This window comes from Pan troglodytes, chromosome 5 (genome assembly GCF_028858775.2).
Source record: "Pan troglodytes isolate AG18354 chromosome 5, NHGRI_mPanTro3-v2.0_pri, whole genome shotgun sequence".
Classification (NCBI taxonomy): domain Eukaryota; kingdom Metazoa; phylum Chordata; class Mammalia; order Primates; family Hominidae; genus Pan; species Pan troglodytes.
Window position 1 is genome coordinate 163196835 of NC_072403.2, and position 21473 is coordinate 163218307.

The window sequence follows — 21473 nt, forward strand, 5'->3', positions numbered from 1 at the left end:
GCCTGACATCACTTGTTCCGGAGGATAGGAGAGCGTGGGCCTCCGTGGCCCACCTCATCCGTGGCCTGACTGCGTTAACCTCTCGGTTCCCTGCTCTTGCCACGTGAGGTGCCCAAATATGGTCGGACTCAGGAGGAGCCAGGGAGCGCTTGCCTTTCTCCTGCTAATGGGGAGGAGGCTGGAACAAATGTTTGGAGTTAAACACAATCTGCAGGAAAGCAAATGGGGACTCGGACTCGCTCCTGGGCGAGCTGAAAGTCGGCTGCAGCAGAAGCTCCTGCCTTGGGTGATCCATCATTTAATAAACCCCAGAGAATCCAGTGTCCCGGCAGGCTTTTTGCTCCCCTGCTCTCTTGCCTTCTGAGGCCCTGGGTCGTCCCCGCAGCTCTAGTCCCCCTGTTAGAAACGGGAGGCGCCCGAGGGCCGGGTGGGCGGCTGCCTGGACCTGGGCTGGCGCGTCGCAGCGCCTCTGGTCCCGGCAGCCTGGGGGCAGATGCTGCTGCAGGGCGTGTCTGGGGCTGTGCTCATGTGATGAAGCGAGGGAAAAACCAGGGGGAGGGGGGCGGAGGCTAAGAGGTGGCCTTTTTTTTTTTTTTTCCTTTTCTTTTAAGGAGTTTGCCGCGAGCGCGTCTCCTTCATTCGCAGGCTGGGCGCGTTCGCAGTCTGCTGGCGGTGAAGGAAGGCGCTCTTGGGACCTCGCGGGCGCGCGTCTTTTGGCTCTTGCCCCTGTCCCTGCGGCTTGGGGAAGGCGTAACCCGGCGGCTAGGCGCGGGAGAAGTGCGGAGGAGCCATGGGCGCCGGGAGCTCCACCGAGCAGCGCAGCCCGGAGCAGCCGCCCGAGGGGAGCTCCACGCCGGCTGAGCCCGAGCCCAGCGGCGGCGGCCCCTCGGCCGAGGCGGCGCCAGACACCACCGCGGACCCCGCCATCGCTGCCTCGGACCCCGCCACCAAGGTACGGGCGTGCCGGGCCACCTGCGCCGGGAGGCGCGGGTCTTTGGGGTGGGGGTGGGGGGTCCCTCCGATTTCCGCCGAGAGAACTTCCCAGCCCATCCAGCCCCATCTGCAAACTCAGGAGTGCGAACCCCTCTTTGGAGGCTTTTCAGGGTCTTTCGCGCCGGGGCGGGGCCAGAGCAGCGGCGAGCGCGGCGGGGGGCTTGCATCTTTGTCGCGGGTCTCCAGAGGAGGCGACTGCGCCATCCGCAATAATAAAACCCGCGCCCTGCCCACGGCAGCTGAGCCTTTCCCCGCACTCTTCCGGTGGGAGCCATGCAGCCCGAGGCGGAGGAGCTGCGCGGAGGGGGATCCGTGGAGAATGGACCCCGGGCCGGGCCTCCGGAGCTCCGAGATGCGGAAAGTCAGCTGTGAGGCCAGGACGCGTGGTGGAGCCCGCCGGGGAGCCCAGCCACCCTCGGGTTCCCCGTCGCATACCGCCCTGGATGCCAGCGGTGCCTGGAGCGAGCGGGTTTGGTACCCAGTCCTCCTGCGGCAGCGGCCCGAGCAGGCACCGCCTTCCCGAGGCAGAGAAAGCCTGGGGTGTAGCTCGCTCGGAGCCAGGAAAAACCTGGGCAGGCGCTGCGTTTCCAGAAGGAATGACAGGTTTTCGCAAACCAGCCAGCGCCCTCGCGTTCTCTCAGCGCTTTGCCTGCAGACTCAGTTGGCTAAACACACGCTAGAGTGGCTAGAAGTTCTCAAAGGATGGGGTCAGAGTGTAACGAGCATTCCGGGTACTCTTCCCTGGACGCAGTGCTGAAACGACTGCATTTTATCGGCTTCAGTCTTCAAGGCTGGAATATTTCTTGTGGGCCAGGACAGCCGCCAAGACTGTGGCTTGTTCTGGTCGTGGTATTTTAGATCTATTTTCCAGCGCATGTGTTCATTAGCAAGGCTTCACTCTACTGATTTTGTGATACCCTTGTATCACAAAGGTACCCTTGTGATACCTTGTAGAAAGATGTGGATAACCATGTTTAATAGTTAAATTTGCGGTATGTCAAATTTGAGGATAGAGTACGTGAGTTATCGCAGGAGGTGTAGATGTTTACAATATGCAAAAAAAAAAAAAAAAAAAAAAAGGAACCTACAACCATGACCTAATTGCCTTGACCTCCTTAGCTGCCCTAGTCTCTTTTGGGCTGAGAGACTGCTGTTAATAATATAGTTTTTACCGCCAGTCTTTGATTCATAACTACTTGTAAAATCCATGGTCCCTAGATACTAAGTACTAACTGTGTCTCTGTGCTATGTAGGTTTTTCTAAGAGATGCTTAAGCTTCTGGCCTGAGGAATGTACTGTCCTTTTGAGATCCAAGTCGCATTTTAATACTTACTGTATGCACATAATGTTTTGATGCTAGCTACTGTCAAAGTGGCTCTGTAACCAGTGTTCAGAGTCTAGCGATGAAAATAATTTTAAGGTATAATTGCTAAAAACTTGCAGTTGGGTGACATTCCCCCCACCGCCCCGGCTTTTATACTCCTTCAGATCTTACTAACTGTTCACCCTGAAATGTGGGATTTAATCCCTCCCCAGTAAACTTGAATTTGTTTATTTAAAAATATTCCTTCCATTCTCTTTTTCCGTCTTCCATAACCTTATCCTTTTCCTCTTTCCAAGTTGCCAACCGTCTTGAAGCAACCAAACAACCTCCTTTTAAAAAATCACTTAAATGACATCCAGAATATCATTGAACTTGTTGGCATAATGCCCAGTTATCAATTTGGAGACAAATCAGTGCACTTACATGTATCCTTGGAATGTATTTAGTTTTCATTTCAACTAGCCAAATTTATCACTCAGGCTTTGAACACAAATGTCTTTTCAAAAGGACTCTCCAATTAAGAATGACTCAGCACCATGGCCCTTGCCTCCCCTCTTCTTGTTAAGCTCCAATTCCTGACCTCCAAGTAATCCCATCTCCCACTCTAGGCTCCGTGGCACCATGGACCCGTCCCAGCAGTTTTCACATGTGTGGGTTTAGTGTTCTGGCTGTTGTGAATACTTCGCAGGGGCAGGGAACACGCCTGGTTGTGCCGACCAACGGTGTTCCTTCATGCGTGCCATGCTGCCTGGCACAGAGGCAGCTCTCAGGAATACTTGTGGAAAGAGGAAGGGGTGATATTGGCTCCTTGGTTTTGATTGGAAAATATCAAGTTGGAGAATATCTTGACCTATCTGATTTTACTACAATTTAACCCTTGATCATTTCATTATCACGTGAGACTGATTATGATAGTGACTAAGGCAAGTCAGTCTGTTCGGTTATTAATAGATCAAGTGAATAGTTTGACCAAAAACTTCAGATTTGGGGGCTTTGGATACTGTTTCTCTAGATATAGAGTGACTTGTTAGCATTGCAATTTCAAATTGCGTTTTATCTTAAATAGACAAATATATGAAGTGCATATGGCTCAAATGAGACCATTTCATACCCTGAGTTACTTAGGATTACATCTTGAACTTCCTTGATGTGTCTGTGGACGGTTGGGGAGGTTTAGGCTAATACATCATTTTTCCCTCCTTGGATAGAATGTGGTCATTAATTACAGGTTGTAGGCAGATCTTTTTCTATCTAATAGCTGACATTTATATCACATGCATGCTATCTATTTAGCAATTGGATTTACTTTCCTTTTTTTCTGCTAGTTTTAGTTACCAGTTATTCACTAAGTGCCCTTATCTGAACAGACATTACGCTGGTTGAATTATCACTTGTATTAGGTCAAATGGAGAGTTAAACAAGCTTTTGATTACTCAGGCTTAACGTTTAGATGCACTAAAGCAGAAGTCTTGGTTTTATCTATGGTTCATTTCTGTAAAATGGAAGGAGTCTTTATCTTCTATTCAATCTTTTGTAATCTTTATTTTTTCCGTTAGATCCAGAGATAGACTGGAAATCTTTTACAGTCTTTATATGTAAGATCCAGGTGGGGGCAGGGGGAATGGCTTGGTCTGTTATCTGCCAGGGTTTAATTTTGAGACATGGCCGTTTCACAACTGCAGGGTGCGGGAAGATTAGATGACCTGAATGCTGGTGGTAGGTAAAGCCTCACACTTCACATTATTCCTTAATTGTCTGTTTTTAAAAATTTGTCTTAAAAAAATATTAAGGTGGCAACATATTCAGGTGGCAACAGAGGGTGGGGTGACCAGTGACAAACTGACTTCCATGTCTCTGGCTAATCTTGATTTCTGGAGCCAGGCTCCAGACTAAGTCTGGACAATCAATTAATTAGCCTTTCTATATTTATTGCCTGATGAATGATTTCAATGCTGGACATTGAACAATGGTCTGTTGCAACAGGGTGAGGCCATTGTCTCTGGCAGGTGGGGAGATGGGGGCTCTTGTTAGTTCCATTTGATTACAAGAGCCTTGAATCACCAAAACATAAAGATGTACTCGAATAGAAGAGTCCATTGTCTGACTGGTAAATTTAAGGATGTGTTTGACCCTCGTGCATTAAAACAGACAATTGGCCGGGTGCGGTGGCTCACGCCTGTCATCCCAGCACTTTGGGAGGCTGAGGCAGGCGGATCACAAAGTCAGGAGATCGAGACCATCCTGGCTAACACGGGGAAACCCCATCTCTACTAAAAATACAAAAAATTAGCCAGGCGTGGTGGCGGGCGCCTGTAGTCCCAGCCACTCGGGAGGCTGGGACAGGAGAATGGCGTGAACTCGGGAAGCGGAGTTTGCAATGAGCCGAGTTGGCGCCACTGCACTCCAGTCTGGGCAACAGAGCGAGACTCTGTCTCAAAGAAAAAAACAAACAAACAAAAAAAACCAGACAATTGAGGCGGCCAGCTGCATTTCATAATTCCTCCCATAAGCTTCCTCCTGTTTGCCACTTGTTTAGCCATGGAAATGGAGAATGAAGATGGCCTCAAAGTGACTACATCACCAGTGTTACAAAAATGGGCCAGAATTTAAGGCAAGAATTATATGTTTCTTAATAGAGGGATGTTTCTCTGTGTGTGGCTACTTGTATTCCTGTGGATTTTTACCAGATTATAAGAGCTGCTAATTTCTGATCAGAACAGAGACCAAAAATTGGAGATATGGATGTGGGGATGATTCTTTTGGGTACCGATAGACTGCAGGAATCGCAGGGCTTCCTTTCAATCCATTACAGCTTATAGGCTAGTGGATGAATAAGATAAGTGGAGATTTTCACTTGAAATATTTCCTTCTATGAAGAAAAGGCCTTGAAATGTGCATCCTCTTTGGGTTGACTAATTTCTATGCCCTTACAGCTTTAAGCTGACATTATAAGATTATTCTAGTTTGGATCTTGAAAGATAATTAACAAAATGGAAATAAAATGTTTTGTTTTTAAAAATACTAATAAATTATTTATTGTCCTTTGTCTTAGTTAGTTTTAATACATATTCAGTGCTTAAAGAACACCAGTGCAGGAAAACTCAAACTAAATGGCATCATCCCCCCATCTCTATAATTCTATATGCAGTAGCCATTCGTGAAGTTAGAAATTAGAATTTATAGCACTAAGCATTCTAAGAAAAATTAAGCCAGTACGTTTATCTCTTGAAAAAAAAAAAAAAGCAACTAAATTTCCTTGAACCGAATTCTTTTTTTTTGGCTCACTGCAACCTTTGCCTCCCAGGTTCAAGCGATTCTCCTGCCTCAGCCTTCCGAGTCGCTGGGATTACAGGCACCCACCACCACGCCCAGCTAAGTTTCTGTGTTTTTAGTTGAGATGGGGTTTCACCATGTTGGCCAGGCTGGTCTCAAACTCCTGACCTCGTGATCCGCCCGGCTAAGGCAGGAGAATGGCGTGAACCCGGGAGGTGGAGCTTGCAGGGAGCCGAGATGGCACCACTGCAGTCCAGCCTGGGCGACAGAGAGAGACTCCGTCTCAAAAAAAAAAAAAAAGATCAAAAGCATTTGTTTACCCTTATTAATGATTTTTATTTAAAGTCATTGCATAGCAATATTCATTTAATGTTTATTTTTTAAAAAAATTAATGATTGAGAACGTAAATTTATAAGTAGGGTAAATTACTCACAAATTTAAGTAAAATTTGAAGCCAATATGATGGCTTCTTACATATTCTTTCGAAAACTTCATGCACATGAAAGTAGATAAAAATGGCACAGTCTTTTCCATTTAAGAAAAAGATCATATCACATGTAGATTTAGGTTTTGGATGTCTTTTCATATCAGGACATAAATAACTGCCCCCATTCTTATTAATTTGGGTGCATAAATTTCCCTTTTGTGGGTTGAAGCCCTGTAATGATTTAACCAATTCCTTGGGTTTATATTTAGATTGTCCTCGTATCCGTAAGTGTAATTGCTGAATTGCAAGCTTTATATGCATTTAAAAATTTAACCCGGCAAGGTGCGGTGGCTCACGCCTGTAATCCCAGCACTTTGGGAGGCCGAGGCAGGTGAATCACAAGGTCAGGAGTTCGAGACCAGCCTGGCCAACATGGTGAAACCTCGTCTCTACTAAAAACACAAAAAATTAGCTGGGTGTGGTGGCAGGTGCCTGTAATCCCAGCTACTTGGGAGGCTGAGGCAGGAGAATCTCTTGAACCTGGGAGGGGAGGTTGCAGTGAGCTGAGATCTCACCACTGCATTCCAGCCCGGGTGACAGTGCAAGACTCTATCTCAAAAACAAAAACAAAAACAAAAAATTTAACCCTTCCTAAATTGACTTTCCAAAGAGGTTCTGCCACTTTGCAGTTCCACCGTGGAGATCAGCACTCGTTTTCCCATGGTTTGCCTTCATGGGTATCAGATTTTCCAATACTTGCCAATGTGCTAGGTGAAGAATGGTACCTCAGTTTCCTTGGTGCATTTTTAACTGTGAAGTTGAATGCCTCATCATGTTTCTCTGCCATGTGCTTGCCATCTGATCATGCACTGGTCTGGCTGTCAGAGCATGAAAGGCTATGGTTTGTTTCACTGTTAATTAATTTTCATTTTCATTTTCATTTAACTTTAATTTTATTTATTTATTGTTTTTGAGATAGGCTCTCATTCTGTTGCCCAGTGTGGAATGCAGTGGTGCAATCTTGGTTTACTGCAGCCTCGACCTCCTGGCCTCAAATGACCCTCCTACCTCAGCTTCCTGAGTAGCTGGGACTACAGGCACACACCACCAGGTAGCTGGGACTACAAGTGCACACCACCATGCCTGGCTAATTTTGTTGATTTTTGGTACAGACAAGGTCTCACTGTGTTGCCCAGGCTGGTCTGGACCTCCTGGACTCAAGCGATCCTCCCACCTCTGCCTCCCAAAGTGCTGAGATTACAGGTGTGAGCCCCCATGCCCAGCCCAATTAATTTTTAAAGATTTTTTTTTTCTAGCCAGGTGTGGGGGCTCACACCTGTAATCTCAGCACTTTGAGAGGCCAAGAAGGGAGGATCACTTGAGAGAAAGTTCAGGAGTGGCCTGGGCAACATAGCAAGACCCCATCTCTACAAAAAATAAAAAATTTAGCTGGGTGTGGTGACGTGTACCTGTAGTCCTAGCTACTTGGAAGGCTGAGGTGAGAGGGTTGCTTCCACCCAGGAGTATGAGGCTGCAGTGAGCTATGATCATGCTACTGCACTACAGCCTGGGTGGCAGAGCAAGACCCTATCTCTATTTAAAAAAACAAAACAAAACAAAAAAACAAAAAAACTTTTTCCCCAGAAATTAATCAAATTGGAAAAAAGCAAGTTCAAGAATAAAAACGCAGCTGAGGTAGAGCAGTCTTACTCTCCATTGCTCCTTTTCCTTTCCAAATTAATGAACCATCTTTAAATTTATTTGCTTGGAGGATGACCTACTTCTTTAGCTATCACTTTTAAAATTTCTTCTCTTGGAACAATCTGAAATCATTTAGTTGCCAGAAATTACTTTATGGTCATGATCCGTGAAATGTTGAGATCAGGGATTGGAAGCAGCAGAAATCCACCTCTTGGGAAAACAATAGGGTGAAGGCTTACCCGGGATCCTCTCCCATTCTCACGGCAAACAGCCTGGCTCTGTTAACTGGATGGTATACACGGATTTTCTGAGAAAAATGTAGGTGTTCAAAGCACAGGAAACCATCTGGGACACCGGGACACCATTAGGCACCTCTTAATACAAGTATTCATTTCAGGTTCAAAGCTTTTTGTCTTCCCTATGATTTCTCTGTGATGTTTTTTAAATGGGGGAAACCCTGTAGTATCTCTCTGCCTAATCTTAATCCCAGTTGTAGTAACATCTCAGTTTCATGTTTGATTTCAAAACGAAATAAACCAAAATTTAAGAAGGAGAGATTACTGCAGTTTATTGGCTGACCATCTATTTGTTATATGCAAACACTGCAAACTGGGAGTATTGAAGGATTAAATTTTTCCTAGTTCCCAAACCTGGTGTTGCTATTGAATCACCTAGGGAGCTTTTCAAAGACACCCCTACACCTCATCCTGGATTTATTGAATTAGAATCCCAGGCAATCTCAGGGCCTGGGATTCTGTGATTTTTTTTTTTTTTTTTTTTTGAGAGACAGGGTCTCACTGTGTTTCCCAGGCTAGTCTTGAACTCCCGGACTCAGGCCATCCTTTGGCCTCAGCCTCCTGAGTAACTGAGACTACCAGCTCCTGCCACTGTGCTGGGATTCTGTAGTCTTAAAATGCTCATCAGATATTCTAATGTGTGGGGTGTGGGCTCCATTACCTTAAGGGAGGGGAAGGAGTAGGCATAAGAGCTGAATAAGGGCCAGGGAGAGGTTCAGGTCTAGGTGACACTGGATGATAGCATGTGCAGATTTCACTGAGATTGGAACTTGTGTGGGTGAGAGGGAAGGTTTCACATGATGAAAGAGTAGCATTTTCCTTCACACATCTGGAGGATAAAATAAAGGAAAATATTTCTTCCACATAATTTCATTCCTTTGTTTGACTATATTAAAAAGTGGGTTGCTGGCCGGGCATGGTGGCTCACGCCTGTAATCCCAGCACTTTGGGAGGCCGAGGCGGGCGGATCACGAGGTCAGCAGTTCAAGACCAGCCTGGCCAACATGGTGAAACCCCATCTCTACTAAAAATACAAAAATTAGCCAGGTGTGGTGGTGTGTACCTGTAATCCCAGCTACTCGGGAGGCTGAGGCAGGAGAATCGCTTGAACCTAGGAGGTGGAGGTTGCAGTGAGCCGAGACCGTGTCATTGCACTCCAGCCTGGGCGACAGAGCAAGACTCTGTCTCAGAAAAAAAAAAAGTGGGTTGCTAACGGAGGCTTTTCTAAATAGATTGTGCCATTCAAGGTAAGTAGGTTTCAGTGAAATGCCCGTATCCCTACTGAGCCAGAAGCTGTGACTTTTCCGTGTTCCCCTTCCATCTCATTGCCTCCTAAGCCCTCTTCCCTTATTTATCAATTTAAAACTTCTCTTGTGCTGAATAAGTAGACAGTAGCTAAGGGCTTAGTTTATGGCATTTGACTGGTCCAAAAATCTGTAAAGAAATTTTAAAACCTACCAAGTTGTTGAAGAATAGAGTTCTGGTTTTCTCAGACACTTACTATTCAATCTTGATTTCATAAATATTTCTGTTTTAATTTCTTCCATTTATTTTTTAATATAATAGAGACAAGGTCTCACTGTGTTGCCAAGGCTGGTCTCGAACTCCTGAGCTCAAGTGATCCTCTTGCCTTGGCCTCCCAAAGTGCTGGGTTACGGGGTGAGCCACCTACGCCTGGCCATTTCATAAATACTTCTTTACTAGCTTCTGTACTCCAGGAACTGTGCTAGGAACTGGGGAAACAGAAGTTCAGTTCTAAAAAAGTTAAAGTTCTCTCTTTCATATATTTAGATCTTTATTCCACTAGCTACTGATGATGTCTAGAAGGAGAAATCTTAAATTCATTTTTGTATGGGTTACCTATTGCTCCAGTACCATTGATTAAAAAGTTACCTCTTGTTAAAACTCAAGTTTCCATATATGCATAAACCTGTTTATTGATTTCCTTTTACTTTTAAATTTTTTCTGCTGTGTCTATTTGTGCAATAAACTGAAAGCATTGTGGGAGTGGCTAAACATCTGATCAATTATAATAGCAAGCCCATGGTTTAAAATAGTTTTATATTCTACATCTCAAGTGTTACCATTGTCTCTTTCGTGGCTATGGTGAGTTCATACATACATAAATACCAACATGTGGCTCGTGGGCATGGTGGCTCACACCTGGTGGGCATGGTGGCTCATGCCTATAATCCCAGCACATCGGGAGGTGAGGGCGGGAGGATCACTTGAGCCTAGGAGTTCAAGATCAGCCTAGGCAGCATAGTGAGACCCCACTGCTACAAAAAATTTAAAAATTAGCCGGGTGTGGTGGCACATGCCTGTAATTCCAGCTACTTGGGAGGCTGAGGTGGGAAGATCACTAGAGCCCGGGAAGTTGAAGCTGCAGAGACCCTGTCGCAAAAAAATAAATAAATAGGCTGGGCGTTGTGGCTCACGCGTGTAATCCCAGCATTTGGGAGGCCGAGGCAGGTGGATCATTTGAGGTCAGGAGTTTGAGACCAGTCTGACCAACATGGTGAAACTCTGCTTTACTAAAAATACAAAAAAGTTAGCTGGGTGTGGTAGCGCATGCCTGTAGTCCCAGCTACTCTAGAGGCTGAGGCAGGAGAATCGCTTGAACCCGGGAGGCAGAGCTTGCAGTGAAGCCGAGATTGCACCACTGCACTCCAGCCTGGGTGACAGAGTGAGACTCCATCTTAAAATAAATAAATAAACAAATAAAATAAGAAAATGGGAATCGTGTGTTCTTTTAAGCTTAGCTTGTTTTCTTGGCATGTAATAGCATTCATTAAAAATGGTCAGATATTTTCTTTTTTTTTTTTTGAGACGGAGTCTCGCTCTGTCGCCCAGGCTGGAGTGCAGTGGCGCGATCTCGGCTCACTGCAAACTCCGCCTCCTGGGTTCACGCCATTCTCCTGTCTCAGCCTCCCAAGTAGCTGGGACTACAGGTGACCGCCACCACGCCTGGCTAATTTTTTGTATTTTTAGTGGAGACGGGGTTTCACCGTGTTAGCCAGGATGGCTTCGATCTCCTGACCTCGTGATCCACCCGCCTCGGTCTCCCAAAATGCTGGGATTACAGGCGTGAGCCACTGCGCCCGGCCAAAAATGGTCAGATATTTTCTAACCACATACTTATGTTCTAGATGCTTTGGGAGATAAAGAAATAAAAACATTACCCTTGAACACCTCATAATTGAGATGAGGTAAGGCCTTTCTAGAAGAAATATTCAACAGCAAAGATTCCAATAAGTTGGCTAGGTAATAGAAGAATTGCCATTAGTACTACTGTAAAAAAAAGAATTTTTGGGAAAGTGTTCTAGGCAGATAAGAGGCCATTAGTCAGGAGGCCTTCTGGTACAAGACGTATTGAGTTGGTAGTTCTTAAGGAAACAATGAAAGAGGATAAGTTGCAGCCCATCGATGTTAAGAGCTGCAGAGGCAATAGAGAGCCACTGCCGGCTTTTGACAATGAACAAAACAAAGTTTCAGAAATACCAGGTGAGTGCGTCGTGAACTCCTGGGAGACCCTCTTGTATAAGGCAGAGATAACATCCGCACAGTCAAGTGGTGGGAAGTGTGACTAGAAAGGGTGACTTCAGGGAGATTATGTTGGCAAGCATTTTCACAGTGTGGTAGTGACATCTCAGATATCAGTGGGGCAGTGAGATTTGGCACAGGGTAGAGGCTTGGCATGGGGGTAAGTCACAAACAATGAGATTTTAAGAGTTGGAAGATGGAGTACCTCTATTTCTCCAATAGTCTGACAAGAACATCTACTCCATGATGTTGGTTTCAGTTATCTACTGGTGTGTAACAAACCATGCCAAAAAATTTATACTAAGGGTACCTTTAGAACAGAGAACATCACTTGATAATAACAACTTGGGACTTTAAAGTAATGCAGAGGTTTGGCCGGGCACAGTGGCGCACGCCTGTAATCCCAATACTTTGGGAGGCCGAGGCGGGCAGATCCCCTGAAGTCAGGAGTTCAAGATTAGCCTGGCCAACATGGTGAAACCCTGTCTTTACTAAAAATACAAAAATTAGCCAGGCATGGTGGCACGCGCCTGTAGTCCCAGCTACTTGGGAAGCTGAGGCACGAGAAACCCTTGAACCCGGGAGGCGGAGGCTGCATTGAGTTGAGATCGCTCTGCTGCACTTCAGCCCAGGCGACAGCGTGAGTGAGACTCTGTCTCAATAAACAAATAAATAAATAAATAGAAGTAAAGCAGAGGTTTGAGGCAGACTCTCTAGATAATGACAGAGGGCTTCCGTGAACTCAAAGCATTTCTCTAATAGTGGTCTGCGTCACAGCAGAGACCACTGGCATTGGAGGCCATCGAGGCTTTTGGAGTATTGGGCAAGGGAGGCACAGCTGAAGGTCAAGTTTCTTTCTTTTTTTTTTTTTCTGAGATGGAGTCTCGCTCTGTCACTCAGGCTGGAGTGCAGCAGCGCGATCTCAGCTTACTGCACCCCCGCGTCCCGGGTTCAAGATTCTCATGCCTCAGCCTCTCGAGTAGCTGGGACTACAGGTGCAGGCCACCATGCCTGGCTAATTTTTGTATTTTTAGTAAAGACAGAGTTTCAGTATGTTGGCCAGGCTGGTCTCAAAATCCTGACCTCAGGTGATCCACCTGCTTTGGCCTCCCAAAGTGCTGGGATTACAGGCATGAGCCACCGCGCCTGGCCAGAAAGTCAAGTTTTTTAGGAAAAGAGATGATCAACACTGAAGGCCCCGATAGTGGCTATGGAGAAGTGCAGGTGGAACCAAAAGTGAGTCTTAGTAGAAGAGAGGACTAGAGGTGAGCATGGTGGCTCATGGTGGACCTGGTATTCCCAGTACTTTGGGAGGCCAAGGTGGGAAGATCATTTGACTACAGGCATTTGAGACCAGCCTGGGCAAGATACCAAGACCCCTGTCTCTGGAAAAAAAAAAAAAAAAAAAAAAGATGAGAAAACGAGATAAAAGAGATGCCGCCGGATGAGCAGTTGGCAGATCGTGATGGCATCATGCCACAGTGACTGTTCTATCCCAGCATGGCTGGGTCCACCTGAAAATGAAAGAGCCTGGTCATTGACTGCATTCCTTCCATTTGTAGGCAAAGAAGTGAGGTTGCTTGGGGAATGCGTGTCTTTCCCTCCAGAGAAGACATTTTCGCTTTGTAATTTTTCCATCCCCAGTGTCTGCCCTTTGGTTTGTTGTTCAGAAAACAATTTATGATTTATTTTTCTTTGTGTCTGAGCCTATGATTTTTTATTGAATTGAGCCATTACAGGCCCTGGGTTTTACCTGCCACAATGATGAATTTCTATTGTCACTCCCTGATATTGACCACTTTTAGTGAAGACATGCTTCATTGGCTCCTAGTTTTCTTCACTCTGTAAAGTATATTTTGTTGTGATACGTAAGACAAGATGGTTGATGCATTTCACAGTTTTTAACCTCTTTATGTTTTCAGTTCTTGGTGATAATTTTTCACAAAGTTATAGGAAATTACTCAAAGAATATGTCTTTAGAAACTTTCGTTTGAAATTGTTTTTCATTTGGATACATATGTAAAAGTCTTTTGTTCGTTTTAATTTTTTTTTTCTTTTAAAATAAAAAGAGACAGGTCTTGCTGTTATGCCCAGGCTGGTCTCGAATTCTTGGGCTGAAAGGATAGTCCCACCTGGGCCTCCTGAAATTAAAATTACAGGCATGAGCCACTGCACCCGGCCAAAACAGTCTTATTCAACATCAATAATATATTGAATTCTATAGAAACTTCAACCTTAGGTGGCCTATCTACTTTGAACTTACACTTGATATGCACTGCAGTACAAACTGGGAGGGAGAGGGGGGATAGGATTGTAGTCTACAAGAGATTGCTAAGAATTAGCCAGTTTTGCTATGATGATTTTTTTCACAAATGACTTTTTTTTTGAGGCAGAGTCCTGCTCTGTTACCCAGGCTGGAGAGTGCAGTGGTGCTCACTGTGACCTCTGCCTCCCAGGTTCAAGCAATTCTCTTGCCTCAGCCTCTTGAGTAGCTGGAATTACAGGTGTGAGCCACCACACCTGGCTAATTTTTTTTATATTTTTAGTAGAGACGGGGTTTTACCATGTTGGCCAGGCTGGTCTCCAACTCCTGACCTCAGGTAATCTGCCTCCCTGGGCCTCCCAAAGTGCTGGGACTACAGGTGTGAACCACTGTGCCCGGCCAGAAATGACATATTTATCCAATACTTAGACATGAGTTCCTGATTCCTATATTGTTAACCTAAATATTTAAATGGAAATTTTTGTTCTTGTTCTGCTCCGTTTTACATGAAATAAGCTATTGAAAAGCAGTGGAACATGTCACCACAAAAGTTTACTAAATTAGTCTTGACCATTACAATCTTTGTATTCCACTGACAAAAGCAGTGGAATAAAATTTAAACAAAAAATAGTTGACCTTAATGTGGGCAAAAACCCAGTTGATTGGTTTTATAGCTGATTTATTTTCTTTGTAAAACCTTCAGGAACTAAAGTTTAGTCTGAACTCAGTTTGATGGCAGTTTTAGATTAGTCTTTTTTTTTTGAGACGGAGTTTCACTCTGTTGCCCAGGCTGGAGTGCAGTTGTGTGATCTCGGCTTACTGCAACCTCCGCCTCCCAGGTTCAAGAGATTCTCCTGCCTCAGTCTCGCAAGTAGCTGGGATTACAGGCATGCACCACCACACTCGGCTAATTTTGTATTTTTAGTAGAGACCGGGTTTCGCCAAGTTGGTCAGACTGGTGTCGAACTCTTGATCCACCCACCTTGGCCTTCCAAAGTGCTGGGATCAAAGGTGTGAACCACTGCGCCTGGCCTTAGATCAGTCTTCATTTTGTTGATAATACAGAAAGCTCATTTAGCCTTGATTAAGACAACGATCGGTTATTCGTTTGATATTCGTTAAAGACTCACTGAGGTTTTTGAATTTTTGTCCTAAACTGAGAATCTGGTGACTGAAGAGGGCTTACAATTTTATCTTGAATCGCAACAATGACAGAGATTTCAAGTCACTTCTGGAACTGTGCCTGATAAACAATCTCTGCATGACAGGGAGGAATGCAAAGAATGCTTAAGTATTCAGGGAAGTAGGTCATGTTAAAGTATTACATTTGTCAGAGAAAGTTTCTCAAGCAGTCCCTGTGATCTTCAGAACCCAGCTTGTTCTTCTCCCAGAATGCTTTAGTTGTAGGCAAATTTGGGGGCTGAATTAACTTCCCAGCCTCTAGGAGGGCTGGACTGAAAGTCACAGATTCACCACATGTGCCTGCACCCTTGTCAACAAAAATGAAGTTACAGTTATAGGCAGGTGACTGGAAAAACGGTAGATGGGATTGATAAATGTTTTTGGTTTTTTTTGTTTTTTTTGAGACGGAGTTTCGCTCTTGTTGCCCAGGCTGGAGTGCAGTGGCACGATCTCGGCTCACGGCAACCTCTGCCTCCTGCGTTCAAGCAGTTCTCCTGCCTCAGCCTCCTGAGTAGCTGGGATTACAGGCATGCACCACCACGCCGGCTGATTTTGTATTTTTAGTAGAGACGGGGCTTCTCCATGTTGAGGGTGGTCTCGAACTCCTGACATCAGGTGATCCACCTGCCTCGGCTTCCCAAAGTGCTGGGATTACAGGCGTGAGCCACCGTGCCTGGCTGGGATTGATAAATGTTGTTTCTTTATTGTGGGATCCTGGAATAAAAATTGTTTAGAGTCAGGCGTAGTGGCTCATGCCTGTAATCCCAGTGCTTTGGGAAGCCGAGGCAGGAGGGTCACTCAAGCCCAGGAGTTAAACACCAGCCTGGCCAACATACTGGGACCCTGCCTCTACAAGAAATTAGCCAAGCATGGTGGCACGTGCCTGTAGTCCCAGCTACTCAGGAGGCTGAGGTGGGAGGATTGCTTGAGCCAGGGAGGTCTGGGCTACAGTGAGTCGTGGTTGAACCACTGCACTCCAGCCTGGATGACAGGTTATCCAAAAACAAAACAAAAAAATTATTTAAAGAGCAAAAAGCAAGCGCTAATGGACAACTGATGTGTAAATAAATTTAGGAAGAAGGGAAAACCAGAGAGAGCCTTTTAACTGAACTTGAACTTGGGGTCTTTCTTTGCTGCCAGTGTTCAGCACTGCAGGGGACCCAGCTGAGCATGTACCCAGCCATTTGTGGACTTAAACATGCTCATGTACCAGGTTTTGCCCTGAATTGCATCCAAGTGCTGGACAAGAGGCACCAATCCGACAGCACTCAGAGATACTGAGTACCAGGAAAGGTGGCATAGAGAAATTTGTGCTGAGTCTTTGCAGAATGGAGACACACGAGAGAAAGAACCGCTGAATAATGAGGCAGGAAGGAACCTCAGCCTGTTGGAAGAAATACTGATTGAAAAATAGTCTAGGAAAAGTTGAGTTAAAGCTTGGATTTTCCAGACTGCAGAACTTTCCAGAACCCTTAATATGTTAATATTATTATTAATCTTCAAAAGGGGAAATGGAATGTGCATCTTTACCCAAATACAGTTTGGAAAGGCCAGGCTAGAGAAGAGAGCACAATTAGAATAGCAATTCAGAAGGCTTTAGTAGTATTTTGTGGCTCTGCTGTGGAGAATTTTGAACAGTAGGGTGTGACTTCTGCATTTATTATGATCTGCAATATAAAGCCAATAATTACCTAACTTTATATTCTAATCTGGGACTGAGAAAATAATTTTAAGATATTAAAGAAAATTTTCTCTTCTTTAGGAAGGGGAAAGGGTGGAATTTCATTTTCTTCCTATAAAGATGATTGTATTATATATATGTGTGTGTGTGTGTGTATATACACATGTATAAATTGTATTTTATTTTATTTTTTATTTCTTTTTTAGATGAAGTCTCACTCTGTCACCCAGGCTGGAGTGCAGTGACACGATCTCGGCTCACTGCAACCTCCACCTCCCAGGTTCAAGAGATTCTCCTGCCTCATCCTTTCAAGTATCTGGAACTACAGGCATGTGCCACCATGCCTGCCTAATTTTTGTATTTTTAGTAGAGACGGGTTTTACCATATTGGCCAGGCTCGTCTCAAACTCCAGACTTCAGGTGATCTGCCTGCCTCGGCCTCCCAAAGTGTTGGGATTACAGGCGTGAGCCACTGCGCCCGGCCTATATATATATATAAACTTTAAATTAACCAAATATAGAGATACTCTTATTCTTTAATCTTTGGTTAAATGGAAAGATATGAAATATGCCACAACTTTTTGAAAAATAATTTCGCTTTTATTTTAGATTCAGGGGATGCATGTGCAGGTTTGTTAGCTAGGTATATAGTGTGGTGCTGAGGTTTGGGGTACAATTGATCCCGTCCCCCAGGTGCTGAGCGTAGTACCTAATAGGTAGTTTTTCAACTCTTGCCCCCTCCCTCTCTCCCTTGTCTAGTAGTTCCCAGTGTCTACTGTTGCCATCTTTCTGTCCATGAGCACTTAATGTTTAGCTCCTATTTATTTATTCATTTATTTGTATTTTATTTTTGAGACAGTCTTGCTCTGTCGCCCAGGCTGGAGTGCAGCGGCGTGATCTCAACTCACTGAAACCTCTGCCTCCCGGGTTCAAGCAATTCTCCTGCCTCAGCCTCCTGAGTAGCTGGGATTACAGTTGTGCACCACCACGCCTGGCTAATTTTTGTATTTTTAGTAGAGACAGGGTTTCACTATGTTGGCCAGACTGGTCTTGAACTCCTGACCTCAAGCGATCTACCCACCCCAGCTTCCCAAAATGCTGAGATTATAGGCGTGAGCCACTGCACCCAGCCTAGCTCCCACTTACAAGTGATAACATGCAGTATTTGTTTTTCTGTTACTGGCTTAATTCGCATAGGATAATGGCCTCCAGCTGCATCCATGTTGCTGCAAAGGACATGATTTTATTCTTTTTTATGGCTGCATGTCACAACTTTTAAATGTACAGTATGTGGGAAGTGCCTTAGATTATCCTGATGAAAGATTTCATATTTTTAATCTCCTTATTAAGTTACATCTGTCTAGACTTGCTGATACTTTGGGGATTGGGTGGAAGAGAAAAAGGAGTAGAAAATGAGGATAAGTAAAATTTTTTTGCATTGAGCACACTTTGGATGGATTTCATTGTTCAAATAATTCTGATAATTTGCATTAGATTTAGTTTTTATTTTTTGGTCTTCAGTAACAACTGTTTGTAGAACTAATTTCTATGGCACGTAATTGCATGTGGAGCTAACCCTCCTGGGGCAAGCCACTTATGCCTACAAACTCTCCCTTAACCATATTTTCTGGGGCCAGAGACAACTGGACTACTGTGAAGTGAAAAGCTGTAGATTATCGTGTCCTCAAACTCTCTGCCGCTCCTGCAGTGAATACTGGAGGTATTGTAACTGTATGTGAACTTGAACGAAGATCAGGGGAAGGTCACACAGAGCCTTCTTGAATGGAGTTGCAAATTCTTCCTCTGGCAAATACAAGTAAAGGGAAATGTCACGAGTTTGTTGCTTTTTATGGTCATGAAGAGGGAAAAATCCCCAAAGCTTGTGATTCCTTTGCTGTGAGCTGACCAGCTGGCTTTTTTCAGCATTGGAGAAGAACTTGAGAAGGACACTGATTTATTTTTTCCTTCAGTCTGATCACTGACAGTCTCATAGAAAAGCAAATAACTATATTCTGAGACTGTAACTAAACTAAACTTTTAAGAAGGTTGTTTCTTTGTAAAACCTAAAAATCAACATAGGGCTATTCTTGTAAGATTACTTTTGGCCACATAAAGAGGAAGAGCTCATTCTACTGATTCCTGCTTCTTAATAAATATCTACTAAACTATATGTATTTTATTTTATTAATTTATTTATTTGAGACAGGGTCTTGCTCTGTTGTCCAGGCTGGAGTGCAGTGGCACTATCTTGGCTCCTGGGTTCAAGTGATCCTCCTGCCTCAACCTCCTGAGTAGCTGGGCTTACAGGTGTGTGCTGCTACACCAGCTAATTTTTGTATTTTTAGTAGAGACAGGGTTTCACCATGTTAGTCAGGCTGGTCTTGAACTCCTGACCTCAAGTGATCTGCCCACCTCAGCCTCCCCAAGTGCTGAATTATAGGTATGAGCCACTGTGCCCAGCCTGTGTGTGTGTGTGTGTTTATATACACACTATATATATGTATATATACACATAATGTATCTATATATGTGTGTGTGTATATATATATATATATTTATACAAAATAAATATATGTGTGTATATATATATATTGGAGATGGAGTCTTGCTCTGTCACCCAGGCTGGAGTGCAGTGGCACAATCTTGGCTCACTGCAACCTCCACCTCCTGGGTTCAAGCAATTCTTGTGCCTCAGCCTCCCAAGTAGCTGGGATTACAGGCGCCTGCCACCACGCCCCGTTAATTTTTTGAATTTTTAGTAGAGATGGGGTTTCACCATGTTGGCTGGGCTGATCTCAAATTCCTGACCTCAGGTAATCCACCCACCTTGGCCTTCCAAAGTGCTGGGATTACAGGTGTGAGCCACGGCGCCCGGCCTATATTTTTTAAAATAACATATTTTCCTAGGTACTCCTTCTTTTAAAAAATAGCATATATATTTATATATGTATATATATGTGTGTGTATATATATGTGTATATATACACACACATATATACATGTATATATATATATCTATATACACGTTTAATATGCCCACTTATTGGCCCTTTTTTTCCTTTTTTTTTTTTTTGAGATTGGAGTCTCACTCTGTTGCCCAGGCTGGAGTGCAGTGGCACTGTCAAGACTCATTGCAACCTCCACCTGCCAGGTTCAAGCTATTCTTGTGCCTCATCCTCGAGTTCCTGGGACTACAGTTGCATGCCACCATGCCCAGCTAATTTTTGTTTTTTTAGGAGACATGGGGTTTCAGCATGTTGCCCAGGCTGGTCTTGAACTCCTGGCCTCAAGTGATCCACCTGCCTCAGCCTCCCAAAGCGCCGGGATTACAGGCATGAGCCACTGCACCCAGCCGACCCTTTTCTTCAATGTAACTTTCTCTTTTTTTTTTTTTTTCCTTGCACAAAGCATTAACAATGTGAATGAAGGAGATGGGATTGGATGAGCCAATTTGGGGCATTCCACCTGTGTCTGAGGGTTCCTAACACAGTTGTTTTACTGTGTATTTTTGTGTTAATTACAAGGTTGAAACTTGTAGAGAATCAACTAATAAAGAATCAGGTGCATATAGAAATATAAACATACAGTCTCTTTTCTTATTGTCAGTTCGCTAACGTTTATTGGGTTTGAGTGCTTATTAGGTACCAAGCAGTTGTTTTTGGGCACTTACACATGCTATTCCCTATGTTACCAACAGTTTATGACTTTAGTGAGGTGACTGGTATCATTCCCGTTTTTAAAATGAGCCAGTAGAGTGGAAATTTAACTAGGAATTGGAGCTTTTGATTCGATCGCTCTTGAGTTCAATGCTAGAGGTCTCACTCCTGTTTGGGCAGCTCTCAGTCTTGGAGCTCATGGGTATGATGAGATCACTGCAGTGTGACAGGGGCCTTGGCTATGCTGCCGAATAGGAGATGTCTCTCATTATTAACTTCTGGGATGTCAGACAGCTCCTAAGATCCCTGTGCACTCTGCCTTCCTAGGTATTTCAGGATGTATTACTAAGATCTGCTGTCAAGTAAATGGTGAATGATGATCTAATAAGGCCAGCCCCTTGTTTCAGACCCTGTCCTCACTTCTCCCAGCCCGTCATGGTTTAGAGGTGGCTAATGCCAGGCTGTAAGAGCTCTTTGAGTTTGGATGCAGATCGTACGTCTGAAACGAGAATTGATACTGCACATTTTTCTCTTTATTTTGGGTGCGGTGACTCATGCCTGTAATCCCAGCACTTTGGGAGGCCCCCGGTGGGCGGATCACCTGAGGTCAGGAGTTCGAGACCAACCTAGCCAATATGTGAAACCTGTCTCTACTAAAAATACAAAAATTAGCTGAGTGTGGTGGTGCGCACCTGTAGTCCCAGCTGCTCGGGAGGCTGACACAGGAGAATCACTTGAACCGGGGAGGTGGAGGTTGCAGTGAGCCGAGATAGTGCCACTGCACCCTGGAGCCCTGTGACTCGGGACCCTCTGTTTATATTCCTCCATACTTTTCCTAAACTCTTTTTCTTCCAGCATGCACCTGTGCATTCCCTTATCCTTCACTCCTCAGGTTGCATCTTGAGGGTTGGCATCTAAAAACCAATGGTTTGGCCGGCTTCAGTGGCTCATGCTTGTAATCCCAGCACTCTGGGAGACCAGCGTGGGTGGGTCACCTGAGGTCAGGAGTTTGAGACCAGCCTGGTTAACATGGCGAAACCCCATCTCTACTAAAAATACAAAAATTAGCCGGGCGTGGTGGTGGGCGCCTGCAATCTCAGGAGGCTGAGGCAGGAGAATCGTTTGAACCGGGA

General features: G+C 44.6%; 1 protein-coding gene across 1 annotated transcript in view; it reads left to right on the plus strand.

Moving 5' to 3' along the window:
• Positions 1-437: 437 nt before the first annotated feature.
• The window catches only part of AKAP12 (A-kinase anchoring protein 12), a 116600-nt gene continuing 95564 nt past the window's right edge, over positions 438-21473 (plus strand). The window contains exon 1 of the mRNA XM_009452237.5: positions 438-952. Coding sequence (XP_009450512.4) covers positions 791-952 — 162 coding nt within the window. The 5' untranslated portion in view covers positions 438-790. The remainder of the gene's footprint in view (positions 953-21473) is intronic.